General features: G+C 38.7%; 1 protein-coding gene across 2 annotated transcripts in view; it reads left to right on the forward strand.

Annotated features, from left to right (window-relative positions):
• KLHL20 (kelch like family member 20) overlaps positions 1 to 16,215 on the forward strand; it is a 60,800-nt gene extending 44,585 nt beyond the window's left edge. For both annotated transcript variants that reach the window (XM_081824631.1, XM_081824630.1), the window contains 4 exons: positions 8,405 to 8,538; positions 9,490 to 9,698; positions 11,353 to 11,459; positions 14,557 to 16,215. In XM_081824631.1, coding sequence (XP_081680757.1) covers positions 8,405 to 8,538; positions 9,490 to 9,698; positions 11,353 to 11,459; positions 14,557 to 14,641 — 535 coding nt within the window. In that variant the 3' untranslated portion in view covers positions 14,642 to 16,215. The remainder of the gene's footprint in view (positions 1 to 8,404; positions 8,539 to 9,489; positions 9,699 to 11,352; positions 11,460 to 14,556) is intronic.
• Positions 16,216 to 16,941: the final 726 nt, after the last annotated feature.

Consider the following 16,941-nt stretch of genomic DNA (forward strand, 5'->3'; position numbering starts at 1 on the left):
AAACTGAGGGTTCTAGAGGGGAGAGGGGTGGGAGGATGGGTTAGCCTGGTGGGGGGTATTGAGGAGGGCACATTCTGCATGGAGCACTGGGTGTTATGCACAAACAATGAATCATGGAACACTTCATCTAAAACTAATGATGTAATGTATGGGGATTAACATAAGAATAAAAAATAAATTAATTAATTAAAAAAAAAGAAACAAACTGAGGGTTGCTGGAGGTGAGGTGGTTAGGCAAATGAGGTAACTGGGTGTTGGGCATTAAGGAGGCCACTTGATGTAATGAGCACTGGGTGTTATATGCAACTGATGAATCACTAAACTCTACCTCTGAAACTAATAAGTAAATAAATAAAGGAAAAGAATATAAAGGGCTCTTTAAAGGAAACAGGTTAGGATGCCAGGGACGGCACCATTCAGTGGATATCCCATGGGCTTTAGGGGAAAAGTTTTCAGATGATCTTAAGGGTCTAGGAAGATGAAAGATATAACCTGATTTTTCAAACTATTTGTTATACCGATAGAGCCTAACTGAAGAGTTGGAATCATATTCTAAATTATATTCCATATATGAAATTAAGCATAGCACTTCTGAAATCTGTTCTGATTTTTCCCCCAGTACTTAATGTATGACTGCCCAGACTTCCTCCAAAAAAAAATGATTGAAGTAATAATACTTTGCCTAGCCCATCTTATAAATACCCCAAAGTATTTTGTATATGGATTCTCATTAATTCTTGAAGTGTACTTAGGGAAATCTGGGTTGGCTGTGGAAGTTTAATTTATATTTTTACAAATCAGTTAATTTTAGTGAAATAGATTCTATTCTTAATTTCTTGCTCCATCAGTTTGTCATTCTGTCCTAGAGATTAGATTTTGGAGTCTCATGTGTTAATGATTAATAGCAAGAACATTCCATATTTCATCCTCACTTCTTAAAAAGAAATGTTTCATGACTCTTCAGAATTTTTCAAATAGCATTTACTAGTTGGGTTACCATCTTTAAGTTGAAGAGTTTAACTGTCTTAAATAGAGATAAAGTTGCAGGTAATTCTTGAAAGCTATTTCTTCTTATTTTTCTGTTAAGAAACTTATTTCCCTACTTTCAAAACTCTATGCAAAAGGATTCTGGGAAGATAGCAACACCAGCATAATTCTTTAATCTCTCCAAATTCCCACATAAAAACAGAGTAATAGATAGCAAAACTAAAAACCTATGGATAAATTATGGAACTTGGTTGGATAACAGTGTGAATGTACCTAACACTGCTGAACTCTACACTTAAAAATGGTTACAGTGGTAAATTTAATGTAAATTGGTGGTAAATTTTACCATAACTTAAAAAAAAAAAAAACCTATGGACAACATTTAAAATATAACTAAGGAAGAGGGTATTCCCATAAACACCAAAACATCAATGGGCTAAGGCAAAGTACCAAAAGCCACAAGACCTGCAGGATATGAGTGTCTATGCAGGAGAAAATACAGAGAAGCAATCAGAAGTGTGACAGATTTAAGAACAGAAGAACCCCAAAATAGACAATATATATTTACTAGAAAGAGTGAAGGGAAAATTTATGACCAACAGCTGAAACTAAGAAGGGTTTTGCTCAATCCCAATATAGAGTAAGTGCAAGGGACCTATAATAAGATCTGAAGGACTTAGAAGAGAGTTGCTGAACCTCAGTACTATTGCCATTTGGGGCCAGATAATTCTTTGTTGTGGGGGCTGTCCTGTACATTGGCAGATGTTTAGCAGCATCCTTGGCCTCTACCCACTAATTGCCAGTAGCACACACCTGGTTGTGACACCAGAAGTCTCTAGACATTGCCAAATACCCTAGGTGGAGAGAGGAGTGGTGCAAAGCCACTGTAGTTGAGAACCAGCTGGGCTGGAGCTATCTAGTCTCTAGGAACCCTCAAAACTGACCAGCAGTATGACCTTCCAGAACAGGGCCCACACTTCTGGGTGCAGGATCAAAATTGAGCAAGACAAGATTAATATGCAGTGAGAAGAGAAGGCCAAGATAAAAGGAGGACCAGTGAATAAAGCCAATAAATCTCAGGAGGCAAACCACTATACTTTTTTATCACTATATGAAAAAACTAGAAAGAGTTCCATGAAGTTAGAAAATTACCATGAACCACTCCTCAGGAAAACTCATTTCATATAAAAATGAACAACAGCAGAGTATTGAGGTTAGATCCAATACAAAGTTAATAGATGAAAGAATAAGCAGCAGAATAACATCTCTATAGACAATAAAAGCACAGCAGAAAGACATACCCAGAGAACAGATCAAAACTGTAATCAACTATTTCACAATGTAATAAAAGACATTAGGAAAATGATATAAGATATGAAAACACTACATAAGCCAGAATTTGAAAAACCCAGATATGAGATGACAAAACTCAGAAAAATATTAGAAATAAGAGGAAAAATCACTTCAGAATGAAGATTAAACTAGAACAAGTAAACAAAACAGATAATGCCAGAAGACAAATAGAAGGTGAAAGAGGAAATATTTTAAAGTCAAAAATATAAAAAAGAAATAAAAAGGATATGTGAGATAGCAACAAATATTGAAGATAGGTAAAAATCCAATATAGATAATAGGAGTCCATGAGGAAGCAAACCAAAGCAAAGGAATGGAACAAGTGCTAATAACTATAATTCAAAATTATTTTCCTGTTCTAATAAAAAAAATTGAAATTATTTATTGAAAGAATACATCATATCCTCTGACTACTGACCTAGAACAATCAACACTGAGAAATATATTCCAATAAAATTACTGGACTTTGAAGAAACTAATTCCTTAGTCAATCAACAAAAAAGTATATGTTATTTATACAGGAAAGAAATATAGATTACTATCATACTTTTTGAAAGCAATATTTTATGCTAGAGGAAAATGGGATAACATTTAAGATATTCAAACAAAATGTAAGCTAAGAAGTTTATACCTAGAGAAAATGACTTTGAAGTATGAAGGGCACAGACAAACTATTAACATGTAAGAAATTGGAATATTGTTCCCATGAGTCCTTACTGAGTAATCTACTATAGAACAAGCTTCAGATAAAATTACTAGAGACATTGATGGAGGGTGAGCATGAAACATACAGTGAATCAGAGAATTCTGAGTAAATAGGGGTTAAAAGAGAGAGTAGCATGCACTGGCTACATGTCAGTTGGTGCAAATGTGGTACAAATATTTTCAAAAGTGGGAGGAGAATGGGACAGAGATATGCAAAAAGAATTTTAATTGTTCTCAGGGATAGTGAAGTGATAGTATTGCTCATCTGAGACTGCTATATGTTTAATGTGGAATAAAGGAAATGGGTATGGGTTATCCTAATTCTGTCATCTCCTGTGTTCTTGAAAACTAGGGTTCTTGATATGGAAGAATATAAACGTAAAATAGAAGAAGTTAAGTAAAAGACCTTGTAGTCCTGAATTTCAATTTGAATTAAGTTCCTCATTAAAAATAAAATTATATTCTAGCTCTGTCAACTGAAGAAGCCTAGACATAATGACCAACTAGTGGCAGTGAATAGCTCTATTCCTAGATTGTATCTTGAAGTTCCATTTCCCTAAAAGAAATGAGGGCTTCTTGGAGAAATGTCTGATTCCAGATTTAGGACAGGAAATGTATAGATAAGCCTGGGCTAGCCTGTCCTACCAGATAGCAAGCAACCTATCAAAGACTAGGAGATGTCAAAAAGACTCAAGAGAAAACTTGAAGATGTTCTCACTTGACCAAAGATGGGACAGTTAAAAGAGATAATAATTGTGACTGATTAAAATCCAATAAATATATTTAAATCTATGAGTTCCTACTGACATTTAAAAGAAAAAACCCTATTTAGTTGCCTTCAGAAAATCACAGGGAATGAATTTATAATCTTGAGTACTAGTAAATAAAGTGAAAGAAGCACACATATGCCCAACCTTTCTTGTATGAACTGTATCACATATGAAATGAGTACAAAACAGTCGATAAGAAGATTGTTATTTGTTTTTTTTTTAAGATTTATTTATTTATTTTAGAGAGAGAGGGCATGAGGGGAGGGGTGCAGAGGGAGAGAGAGAATCCTGAATCAGACTCCCCACTGAGCATGGAGCCCAATGCAGGGCTCAGTCTCAGGACCCTGGGATCATGACCTGAGCCAGTCAAGAGCCAGCCTCTCAACCAGTTGAGCCACCCAGGCACCCCGAGGATTGTTTCCTTTTAAAAATGTCCCAATAAAAGAAAATAAATGATTGAATATAACCATTTTGCAACACTCAGTAAATAAATGGACTTAGGCATTAATAATTAGCAGCTGCTAACATATCACCTTCTGTAGTTTTGCCAAAGGAACCAAATGTGGCCTGATCAAACTTCTGGATCCAGCTGCCAATTTGTGGAACGTACAGAGGACAGACCAGTGTGTTGAACTACACTATGAGTGTCTAGTCAGTCAAATCCATGTTGTGGGGGAAATTGCAGGTCAGATGCCCCAGGTTCTAAAAGATGAATTGTGGGGAGACAAGAGGAAAGGGGAAATGGAGAAAAAAACCTGTAGATAAAAAGAGACTTTAAAAAAATTATAATGAACAAAAGTAAGGGATGCACACTTGGGTGGGAAAAACTATAAAGAAACTCAAGGAGGCAATTACTGTAAAAATCAAGATAATGGTTATCCTGTGGGGAAGAAGGCATTGAGTTTAGAAAGGGACACATAGGTGGGCTTCCAGTGTGGTGGGCAAAGTTATTTTTCTTGGCCTGGGTGATGGGCTTTCCTTATAATAACACATTAAACTACACATTTGTTTTGTGTGGCTTTCTGAATCGATGTTTTTATTTTATAATTAAAAAATTATGCAAAGACTTCTGCTTCCAAGTAGAATGTAGTAAGTAGTGCCAGCTATCACTCCCACTGCAACAACAGGAAAAAATGAGAGTACAAATATATATATTTTTTAAAACATCAGAGACATGTGGAAGTAACAAGGACTAGATGAACTAAAATTCCATTGAAGAAAGAGCCCATTTATGTGAACTGAGATCATCGGCTGTTTTCTTCCCTGGGGATATTTGCCAAGTCTGAAGGGTTGAATATTGGACTTGACTTAGGCAAAGGGATTCTCCTGGAGGAGAGTAAATCAGTAGAACTTTTAACAGTCATGCAGGTTGGCATGACAGATAGGAATCTAGAACAATTCCAAACATACTGCTGTTTTTCTCCATGAGATGCTTGCTGAGTGCTGGGGTAGCTCAGGAAACTAGGGAACTAGAGTGAGTGAAATCTCATGCAACCTGACAGTGCTTAGAAGATAAAGTCCTGCTGTGAGGAGGGGCCTGCAACAAATACAGGATAGCTCTCATCCTTGGGACATTTGAAAGTTGAGGTGGACTGAATCTAACGAAAACTCAATTCCTGATTGGACTGGGGTGATAATATTTCACCCTCCCTGCCTAATACAGGAAAGAGTGAATCCACTGCTGGTGGCCAGGAGGGGTGGGTGCAAGGGCAGTGCAGGAATGAGGGGATAATAACTTCAGTTTCTAGGATTCCATTCCTTTATAATAATGTCCAGCTAAAATAAAAAATTATGAAACATCTGAAGAAACAAAAATATGGCCAGTAGCTGAGAGAAGAAAATAGATAATAGAAGCATACTTATCCACATTTAGGGGTGCCTGGGTGGCTCATTCAGTAAAGTGTTGGACTCTTGATTTCAGCCCAGGTCATGATCTCAGGGTGGTGAGATCAAGTCCCGTGTAGGGCTCCATGCTCAGAAAGGAGTTGGCTTGAGATTTTCCCCCTTTCCCTCTCCCTCTGCCCCTCCACCCACTTGCATAAGCTCACTCCCTCAAATAAATAAATCTTTTAAAAAAATAAAGTAAAAAATAAATGATCCACATTTAGAGTTAACAGAAAAAAACTTTAAAATAAGTGTAATGAATACATTAGAGGAAAAGATTAAAAATGGATAAAAGGTTGGATAATTTTAATATAGAATTGGAATCTAAAAATAAGATGTGCATTTTACAACTGAAAAATATAATATCTAAAATTAAGAACATTGGAATGAGATTAACTAGACACAATAAAAGTAGACCAGACACAACAAAAGACCGAGTTAATGAACTCAAAGACAGAGTAATAGAAACTATCCAAACAGAGGAAGAACAAAGAAAACAGAATGGAAAGAACAGACTGTAAGAGACTCATGGGACACAAACAGTCCAACATACATGTAATTGGAGTCCCAGAAGGAAAGGAGAGTGAGATAAGAGCAGAAGCAGTATTTGCAGATAGAATTTTTGGCTGAGAATTTTCCAAAAGGGATGAAAGATAAACTTTATTCAGAGTGCATGAACGGGGGCACCTGGGTGGCTCAGTCAGTTAAGCATCTGCCTTTGGCTCAGGTCATGATCCCCGGGTCCTGGGTTCGAGCCCCACATTGGGCTCCCTGCTCAGCAGAGAGTCTGCTTCTCCCTCTCCTTCTGCCCTTCCCCTTCCTCTTGCTCGTGCGCTCTCTCTCTCTCTCTCTCAAATAAATAAACCTTAAAAAAAAAAAAGTGCATGAACCTCAGGAAACTATCACTGGACTAACCACAACCTTTCTCCTGGGCCTCCATTCTCCAGTATTTATATTTCTGCTGCTTTCATCTGTGTTAGTTACTACATTCTCAGAATCAGTTTGGAGGTTTTTCCTTAAGAACATGCTCCATCTCCCTCACTTGCTTCTTAAGAGCAAGGTCTGTTTTTAGTATCATTTATTTTATATTTTCTGCAATATGGATAGAGTTTACTAACAGTTCTGAATAGACTAACAGAACTTCCCACCCACGCAATAAAATGCCAGCACTATTCCAAGTGATTTTTGTCATATTTCTGAACACTTGTAATTTATCAATCAGGACTCAGTAAAGAAAACAGAAGCCATACCAGTTACTTTAGTAGAGAGAATTTAATATTCAAAAATTGGCTAGCAGATATTGAAGGGCTGAAAAAAACGAAAAGAGGACACTGAAATAACTGTTCCCGATCTGGGAACACGAAGGAGAGAGATTAGAGTTTTGGGAGCCTAGAAGCCTAGAGGAGAGATGCCACAGAGCTGGAACCATCAGCACTGAAGGAGTGGCTGCCCTGAACAGCTGTGACACACCTCCGGGAAGGCTTCTCTTCCCGGCTGATTTTGGAAGATTGTATTTTCCAAAGGTAATAACAGTACCTGTCATTTCACATGCTCTGTATCATTTGCCTTTGACACTCTTCTTATTGAAAGGTGGGATTTACGTTTTCTCCCCTTGACTCTGGCTGCCTTACAAGAATGGCCGAAGTGGCACTATGTGTGTGACTTTAGAGGCTAGGTCATAGAAGATGCTTTTACTTGGATCTCTTGGGGCCCCTTGGAAGCCTTGAGCTGTCTGAGGTCATGCTGCGAGGTCTACATGGAGAGACCCTGAGGCTACTTGGAGAGATGCCCAGCCAGCCACCCGCTGCTTTAGCACTCCAGCCCCAGCCACAGTTTGATAGCAACCACATGAGACACTGAGCCAGAACTTCCATGTGAGGCCCTCCCCAAATTCCTGACCCATGGAAACAGGAAAGTTAGTAAAATTATCTTAAGTCACTGAGTTTTGGGGTGATCTATACAGCTGTAGATAATTGGAACACTAGTACTCTTACCTCAGGAGCTCCGAGGAGGTGCCTCACAGAGCCATGACTAAGACCTCCAAGAAGCACAACAAGGCTAGTTTTGTGCCAGGAAAAGGCTAGAAACTGAAATTGGCAGGTTTAGTCAGAGTGAAAGGGCCATTGCTGAGACAACACTAACAGGATTGGCAAGAAAACAGAAAGGAGTCTGTCCCTTCTCCTCCCCTAGACTTCCAGCAGCTAGTCCTTCCTCTTGGCAGAATCTGACAGAGAGCCAGCTTGGCAAAGGAGAAATGTTTTCAGAGTTCCAGCCCCAGCATCACAAGTCAGAGTATAGAAAACAACTATGGGGCGCCTGGGTGGCTCAGTCGTTAAGCGTCTGCCTTCGGCTCAGGTCGTGATCCTGGGGTCCTGGGATCGAGCTCCACATTCGGCTCCCTGCTCAGCGGGAGCCTGCTTCTCCTTCTCCCACTCCCCCTGCTTGTGTTCCCTCTCTCGCTGTGTGTCTCTCTCTGTCAAATACATAAATAAAATCTGTAAAAAAAAAAAAAAGCTTAATAACTGACACGGGCACAAATTCTTTTTTTCCTAGTAACTAAGTAAAATATGTTCGATTCTCACTGTGCATTTTGACCAGAGCAAGTGTATGTATCCAACATGTCTTTAGCATGATTTCATACCTTATGAAAAGGGCCTCACGTCATAAAAACAGGCATGCAGTGTTTGGTTTCTCCCTTACTGCAGGTATGATCCAAAGGAAAACAAATGGACTCGAGTGGCTTCTATGAGCACCAGAAGACTAGGCGTGGCCGTGGCTGTGTTAGGAGGGTTCTTATACGCTGTGGGTGGCTCTGATGGGACATCTCCACTCAACACAGGTTAGTCCCTTCCGAGGTCAGTCCAGTTCCCCCAAAGCAGCACATTCCTCAAGAGAGTCCCCCTACAGAAAAGTATAAAAAGTCATGTTATCCTATAATTTTAAGTTATAAATTGTAAATTTAAAATAATTTCTATATTTATGTAAATGATATAATTATTTATAATCTAAATAATTGAAAATTATTTTTCCCTTAGAGTACAACTCCCAACTCTTCCTCAGCTCCTTCTGCAGCCATATTCTTCTAGCATATTCCCAAAATACTTCTTTCTCCCTCCTCTTTATAAGCTTCTAGGAATTTATAATGAATAAAAGAACTATTTTCCTAATATAATTATTTCCCTGCCTCACCCCCAACCATCTCTCCTTAAAAAACCAAAACCAAAAAAAGGACAAAACAAAACCTATATTGTAATCTAAGAATAAATAAAAAGTTATAGCTATAAGCTGGTTTATGTATTAGTCCTTTCTGTTGAGAGATAATGGGTATTTTTGCCTAAGGATATCGTCAGTGTGGCACTCGCATCAGATTCGTAGTCGCATATCTTGTCTTCTGCTTAGAATGCAGTAGGAATACAGGCAAAGGGAATACAAGAGTACAGAAGTTGTCTGATTATGACAATCAGTTACTAGTATGGAATGGTGCCTCCAGATCCTTTAGTCAATCCCCTCATTTAAAGATAAGGTGAGGCCACAAGTCATACAGTTAGAACTAGAACTAAGGTCCCTTGACTCCAACACGTGCCTTTTCCACCATACCGAACACAGACGAAACCAGTAGTCCCCGAGGAGATTATAGTGGTTTTGTCTAAAGGTATACAAGTCCTTCTCAGAGCAAAAATCAGATTGTGTATTGAAAATACGTGTTATCACAAAGTTTTAGTGGCTATGAGGAAAACTAGAGGTGAGAGGAAATGGTTAAATGGTCACTTACTGGTTTTTTCCCCTGCAGTGGAGCGCTACAACCCTCAGGAAAACAGATGGCACACGATAGCTCCTATGGGGACCCGGAGGAAACACCTCGGCTGTGCAGTGTATCAGGACATGATCTATGCCGTAGGAGGGAGAGATGACACTACAGAGCTTAGCAGCGCGGAGAGATACAACCCCAGAACTAACCAGTGGTCTCCGGTGGTGGCTATGACGTCCCGCCGTAGTGGAGTAAGTGCCCAGCTACTGAAAACTTTGGGAAAAAGCACCAAGACAGGGCTGTGCAGGAGAGCTCTGATCTGTCATAGTAAGGAGGTGCACTATTTCAGCAAAACAACCCCTGCTACTTTTGTACTGGAAAAAAAAATTAATTTCTCGCAATTGCTGTTATCTCAAGTAGTTAAATATCTTATAGTCAGTCATAGTCTTAATAATAGAATTATTTTTTGTGATTTATCTTTCGATTGTTTTCCTGAAAGACATTACCTTATCTTACCCACTACCTTATGTAACTTCACCCATATTCATCCCTCTCGATTAGAGCTAAATATTCCTAGCAAATGTTCCTAGGTAATATTCTAAGTAGTTGGCACACCAATACAAATGTTTAGGCAGAAACTCATCTGGCCCCACCACCAGTCTCCACAAACTGGTTGGAGTCTGTCCCATCTGTAGTCTAGACCTGGTCAGGCTGACCTATGTCATGTTCTAGACCATGAATGACATGTGACTACAAGAGACTTCCAGGGTGGAGTTTAGCATTCATCCATCCCAGGGTGTTTGGTTCAGAGTGAAATGTAACCCATAAACCACTGATTGTGTCAGGAGTGCATTGAGGTAGGACAACAGGTGGGAGAACACAGCAATAGCTAAGACTCCATTATCTGAGGAGAAAAGGGAGTAAATTCTAGTTTGCACAAATCAGGGAATATCATTGATAGGCATGAGCAAGTCAAGACATTCCCACATCTGTGGCTCTTTATTACTGGTGATTAACAACTTCTAGGTCACATTCCTGTTTTCACTGCTACATTTTGATTATTTAGCAAATATTTATTAAGTGCTTACTCTGTGCTAGGAAAGCAAAAGTGAGTACAACTCCAGGAGGAGCTCCCAAGTTAGTGAAGGAAATGGAAGTGTTTACAGCTAACCATAAAAAAAAAAATCTTACAGCCACAGCATGTGCATTTTAAGAGAACATGGGAGAATATGCTTAATGTGTTTGGGGACAGTGAAGAGACTCACCAGAGAAAGTCGCATGTAAGCTGGGCCTTGAAAGAAAAACAAGATTTTCTAGAAGAGGGAAAGAAAACACCAGCCAGGGAACAACATGTGCAAAGTACAGAGGCGTGAAAAACATGGTCTTTTCTGGAACTAGCAGTTAAATCAGTATTCTTGCAGCATCGGATACATAAGGAGGTGAGGCTAAAACATGGGCTAGTATGGATTTCTGGAGGGCCCGAATGACATAGTAAGGACTTTAAACTTACCCTTAGACGGTAGGGAGGCTTAGAAAGTTTTTAGAGGAGAGTGACAGCATGGTTAGATCTGTATTTTAGTGGTCATTTAGATAGTGGGTTAGAATAGGCAAATACCAAAAGAAGTGAGAGCAGTTTGGAAGTTCTTACCCACTCCCAGTGATGATTTTCCAAAAATTTAAGAAATTTATGTTTTTGACTATAAAATATTCTAATTGAATATATAATTTTATTGTTCCCACAGTGTAACAGATTTTTGTCATTACTTTTTTCTCTGTGTTCAAGTAAACCAGAATGTAAGGTCATAAAGAATTATCTTTTCTTAAAAAGATTTATCTAGATACAAGTCAAAACTTGCCCAGTGATTCTCTGGCTTCTTCAGTAGCCACTGTGTTTTGGTCCTGTAGGTTGGCCTGGCAGTAGTGAACGGACAGCTCATGGCTGTAGGAGGCTTCGATGGCACAACGTACTTGAAGACCATTGAAGTTTTTGATCCTGATGCCAATACATGGAGGTAACCTTTAAGCTACATTGCAGATCACCTCACTGCTGACTTGAAAATCATGGGCATAAGGTCGCCTGTGACCATCAAAATGGGGATGGTCAGTACATTGAGAAGTGCTCTTGCAGTACTCGTAAGAGAGCTCCAAGTTACCCATATTTGATGGCTTCTTGTGACTTCCCTGCTCTAAAGTGGCTGACATCTGACAACATCTTCTCTTTGGTAACTGTTCAGTTTTATAATAGAGATGGCAAACACGGAAAAAAAAAAAAATCTCCTCTCTAGCCCCATCATGTTCAGCTGAGGTAAGTGAGGCACTGAGAAATAAAATGGAGCAAGTTAGTGATAGAATTAGAACTCAGATCTCTTGCTTCTAATCTGTCACAGTTTTTTGGTGTTCCTATGCACAGCTTTATGCCCAGGAAAAAACAAACTTCAGTTACTTTTTTAAAAAATAATAGTTTATTTCATTTAAAAATTTTTTTCCTTAAGCTTTTAAAATCTATTTAAACATATTATTATTCTATTTTAAAGTCTAAGGGCGCCTGGGTGGCTCAGTTGGTTAAGCGTCCTACTCTTGGTCTCAGCTCAGGTCTTGATCTTAGGGTGGTGAGTTCAAGCCCCGCATTGGGCTCCATGCTGGGCATGGAGCCTACTTAAAAAACAAACAAACAGGGGCGCCTGGGTGGCTCAGTTGGTTGGGCGACTGCCTTCGGCTCAGGTCATGGTCCTGGAGTCCCGGGATCGAGTCCCGCATCGGGCTCTCTGCTCGGCGGGGAGTCTGCTTCTCCCTCTGACCCTCCCCCTCTCATGCTCTCTCTCTCTCTCTCATTCTCTCTCTCAAATAAATAAGAAAAACAAACAAACAAACAAACAAAACTATTAAATTTTAACAATCACTTTTAGGAAGGAATCTACCACTTATTTAAGAGGTTTAACTATGTTAAATTATATTTATAGGTTAATTTTACTTTGTTTTTAAATCTTTGTCTTAATCTTAACAAATATTTTCTAAGGACTTAAGTAGTTCTTATAAATTCACATAAATCATGTGACTCGTGCATTTATTTTAAATATTAAAAAAGTAGGACGCCTGGGTGGGCTCTGTTAGTTAAACGTCTGCCTTCGGCTCAGGTCATGATCTCAGCGTCCTGGGATCTAGCCCCGCATCGGGCTCCCTGCTCCGCGGGAAGCATGCTTCTCCCTCTCCCACGCCCCCTGCTTGTGTTCCCTCTCTCGCTGTGTCTCTCTCTGTCAAATAAATAAATAAAATCTTTAAAAATAAATAAATAGAGGCACCTGGGTGGCTTGGCTCAGGTCATGATCTCGGGGTCCTGGGATTGAGCGCCTCATCGGGCTCTGCACTCAGCTGGGAGTCTGCTTCTCCCTTGGCCCTTCCTCCCCCGACCATGCTTGCTCTCTTAAATAATTAATAAAATCTTTAAAAAAAATTGTCTTCATGTCTGGGAAAGCCACACTTTTACAGATGTTTAAATGACATTCTTTGGATTCTGCCTTTCTCTCATGGCTCTTTATGACTTGGTCACAATACTAGGGTCAGACTAAAAGTCAAACATTGTACATTTTTGGCTTCCACTACATCACATTTTCACAGCCTTGTTCATTAAGTAAAGATGTACTGAGTATTCTAGACATCAGGGATACAACAGGGAAAACAAAATTCCCTGCTCTCCTGGAGCTGACATTCTAGTAAGAAGACTAACAGTACCATGTCAGGGGGTAGAAGCACTATGGTGAAGAGCCAAGGGGGGTGGGGGTGTCCAGGGAGGAGCTTCTTTTGAAAATGTGGCCTAGGAAGGCCTCACTGCAAAGGTAACATTTTAGCAAAACCTAATAGAGGTAAGGGAGAGATAGATAATGGGAGGTTTTCCTGAAGAGGAGCCTCCCACTTGTGACATATTTTCTTGCATATTCAGCTTTCTATGTTTAGTGGGAATTTGGGGAAATCTCCAGATTTACTTCTGCTACTTAATCACTATAATCCTACATAAGGACCTATTTCTCAGTAACTGTCACTAAATAGAATTAGTAATATGTGACCGAGTAATATTTATGAAATTCTTAAGGATCATCTATTGAGAGGTTATGATCTAAATTTTTGTAGTTACATATCCCAAACTTAAAACCAGTTTTACCTCACAGCTGACAGAGGATCTGATATTCTTTTTTTTTTTTTTTTAAGATTTTACTTATTTATTTGAGAGAGAGAAAGAGCACAAGAGGGGGGAGCGGGAGAGGGAGAAGCAGACTCCCCGCTGAGCAGGGAGCCCGACGCGGGACTCGATCCCGGGACTCCAGGATCATGACCTGAGCCGAAGGCAGTCGCTTAACCAACTGAGCCACCCAGGCGCCCCGAGGATCTAATATTCTTTTCCATGTAAATCTTTAACTTTGAAGATGATCTTGTTCACAGGTCAAAAACTAGATGCTTACTTTACTTCCTCATATCCAGGTTTGTTCCATAAAGGAGGAGGCTTGTAAGAATACATATAAGACAAAAAGATAAAAATAAGTTATCGGGGCGCCTGGGTGGCTCAGTTGGTTAAGCGACTGCCTTCGGCTCAGGTCATGATCCTGGAGTCCCGCATCGGGCTCCCTGCTCGGCAGGGAGTCTGCTTCTCCCTCTGACCCTCCTCCCTCTCATGCTCTCTGTCTCTCATTCTCTCTCTCGCAAATAAATAAAAAAAAAAAATTTTTTTAAAAATAAGTTATCGATGTTTAGGCAGAGGGAAATGTGAGTAGGAAAATAAGATAGCCATAGTCAAAACTAGACAAAAATGTAGAATATGATTCTGTGTAATTGTTAGAAGTCAGTTTAGGTGTAAAGTTATAAAGTCGTGATACAAAATGTGGATACAACACTCTCTTATTCTTAAAACAGTATCCTGGAAATGAGACCTTTTCACCCAATGTCTGAAATAATTCTGCTACTTACCAGTGCTCAATTCCAAGTCCTAATCTTTGGAAGAGAAGTAGGAATCTAAAAATATTAGTTATGATAGAAAACATGTGTTTTATTAACATCTAAGTTGTAGAACAAACAGTGATTTTTCCACTTTGAAATCTGATTTTGTTTCTTTCTTTGCAGGTTATATGGCGGGATGAATTACCGTCGGCTAGGGGGTGGTGTAGGAGTTATTAAAATGACACATTGTGAATCCCATATATGGTGAACATCTAGAGACAGTCGTGTACATGCTCCTCTGTATTCTGGAGAGCTTTGACTTTGGAGCTTTGTATAGCTCAAGAAAACATTAGAACAAATTTTATTCTTTGCCGGTGCCTCAACATATGGAAATACAAATACAATGAAAGTACTTCAACTGCAAGATGCCACCTTTGCACAAAAATTTTCAATTCTGTGCAGAATATTTATTTTTGGTTTTAATTTATCATGGGTTTTTTGTTGTTCGGTTTTTTGTCGTCGTTTCATTTTGCTTTGGATTTAGCCTTCCTCCCACTAAAAAAGGAAAAAAAATAAAGGTAAAAATTCTAAGCAGTGAAAGTTTATTTTTAAGATATTAAGTTTGAAAATACTAATAAAGGGAGAAGGGCTATATACATGATCTAGTTATTTCTAGGCACTGCATCCACATGACTCCACTACTTACAAGGACTACCAGTGACAAAGATAGGTATGCAAAGTGTATTATTTAGCCATCATGCTTGCACTAAGCACCAGAAGACTTGAAAATCTAAAAAACAAAAAAAGGAAACACTCATTTTAAATAGTACAATTCAAAAGGAATATTAAGTAGATAAAACCAGGACTCAGACACTAAAGTTTTCATCAGTGCAAGTTTGCAAATTGTTTCCTTCCATATGAACTTGTTTTCCACCATAGTCTTTTTTCATAATATTTTCATAGAATTTCTGCTAGCTCTAGAGCTCTGCTCAGTGCCTCTATAAAAACAGTATACAGTTCTTATATGCTGTCTTGAGAATCCTCCAATAGAATCATGTGCTACTCTGCAGAAGTTTTTGCTCAAAAATATTACTGACTGAAACAATTTTCCTTCTTGTTTCCTTATTGCTACTAAGGACCAGCAGGGAGAAATGCCCTCTCCCCAGCAGTGAATACTGTTATGCAATTTTCACTTGACGCTCAGGCCTGCTGAAGCTCAGGCTTACCTGTAATCACAGCCTCCAAGGGAATGAATTCTTCAGTTCATGTAATAGTACACACTAATGAGTGTAAAATTGAGGCATTTTATTAATAAAAGCTTGGTTCTTTTATACAAACTATATATCATCCTCATTCTCTGTTACTACTCTGAAATTGCACTTTCTGGTGAAAAGTTAAAATTTTTAAAGAAAAAATGATACAAATTTCAGTGGTCAGAGTTTTGTCATTGTGTTCATAGACCAATTTTTTTCAATGTATTTTGCAGGAAAATCTTTGAATAAGACTTTAACCGCAACCAAAAGGAATAACCTTCTCCTTCTCCCTCCCCCAATACAAAAATGTTTGGCAACTTTTGTGTTTACATTTAAAGATCATTTGCACCTTTACAAGGAAAAAAAATAAGTATTTGGTAAACAGTTGTTTACATGTATCATTTATGCTTTTTTCTAGCATGTATAACTTTTTTAAATAAAGGTAGTACTTACCGTAAAAAAAAAATTTTGGCTAAATGTTTTTTAGTGCTTGTGTCTTTGCTATTTAGTTTCTATATCATTTATATTTCCTTTATGTAAAGTTGTAAGTACTTTCGACCTGAAGGAATAAAGGGATTGCCAGCTAGAATTATGAACTTTTATTATATATCTTATATAATAGGATTATATTACCTAACCTCTAAACTTATTTTCTGGTGTAGCACTTAGAACCATACAATTCTGAGCTAGAAGGACTCTTAACAATCCCCGGGTCCAAACCCATCTATTTCTATGCTCTAAGACTGAAAACCAAATATGTCCTTCCTAAGAGTAAATATAGTCAATGATAGGACCAACATTAAAAATCAGTTCCCTGAACTCCCACTCCATTTCTTTCTGTGCCACACTGCCACTCCACCCACACTTGAAACATGGCCTAGAATTCAATATACTAACAGACTCTAAGTAAATCTGGTATGTAACATTAAAAAAATATAAACACTTTATGAGATCCTTAGAGTACTGCATCATTAAGTCAGTCTTCAAGACAAAACTCACTTATTTCCCAAGATTCTACTATTGCATGTATTTTAAGAAAAGGAGAAAAATAAACAGGGTTGCTGGAGTGGTGGGGGGTGGGAGGGATGGGGTGGCTGGGTGATAGACATTGGGGAGGGTATGTGCTATGGTGAGTGCTGTGAATTGTACAAGACTATTGAATCACAGATCTGTACCTCTGAAACAAGTAATATATGTTTAAAAAAAAAAAAAAAGATAGCAGGAGGGGAAGAATGAAGGGAGGGAAATCAGAGGGGAGACGAACCATGAGAGATGATGGACTCTGAAAAACAAACTGAGGGTTCTAGAGGGGAGG

This window comes from Leptonychotes weddellii, chromosome 6 (genome assembly GCF_054177405.1).
Source record: "Leptonychotes weddellii isolate Sample4059 chromosome 6, ASM5417740v2, whole genome shotgun sequence".
In the NCBI taxonomy this organism is placed as follows: Eukaryota; Metazoa; Chordata; class Mammalia; order Carnivora; family Phocidae; genus Leptonychotes; species Leptonychotes weddellii.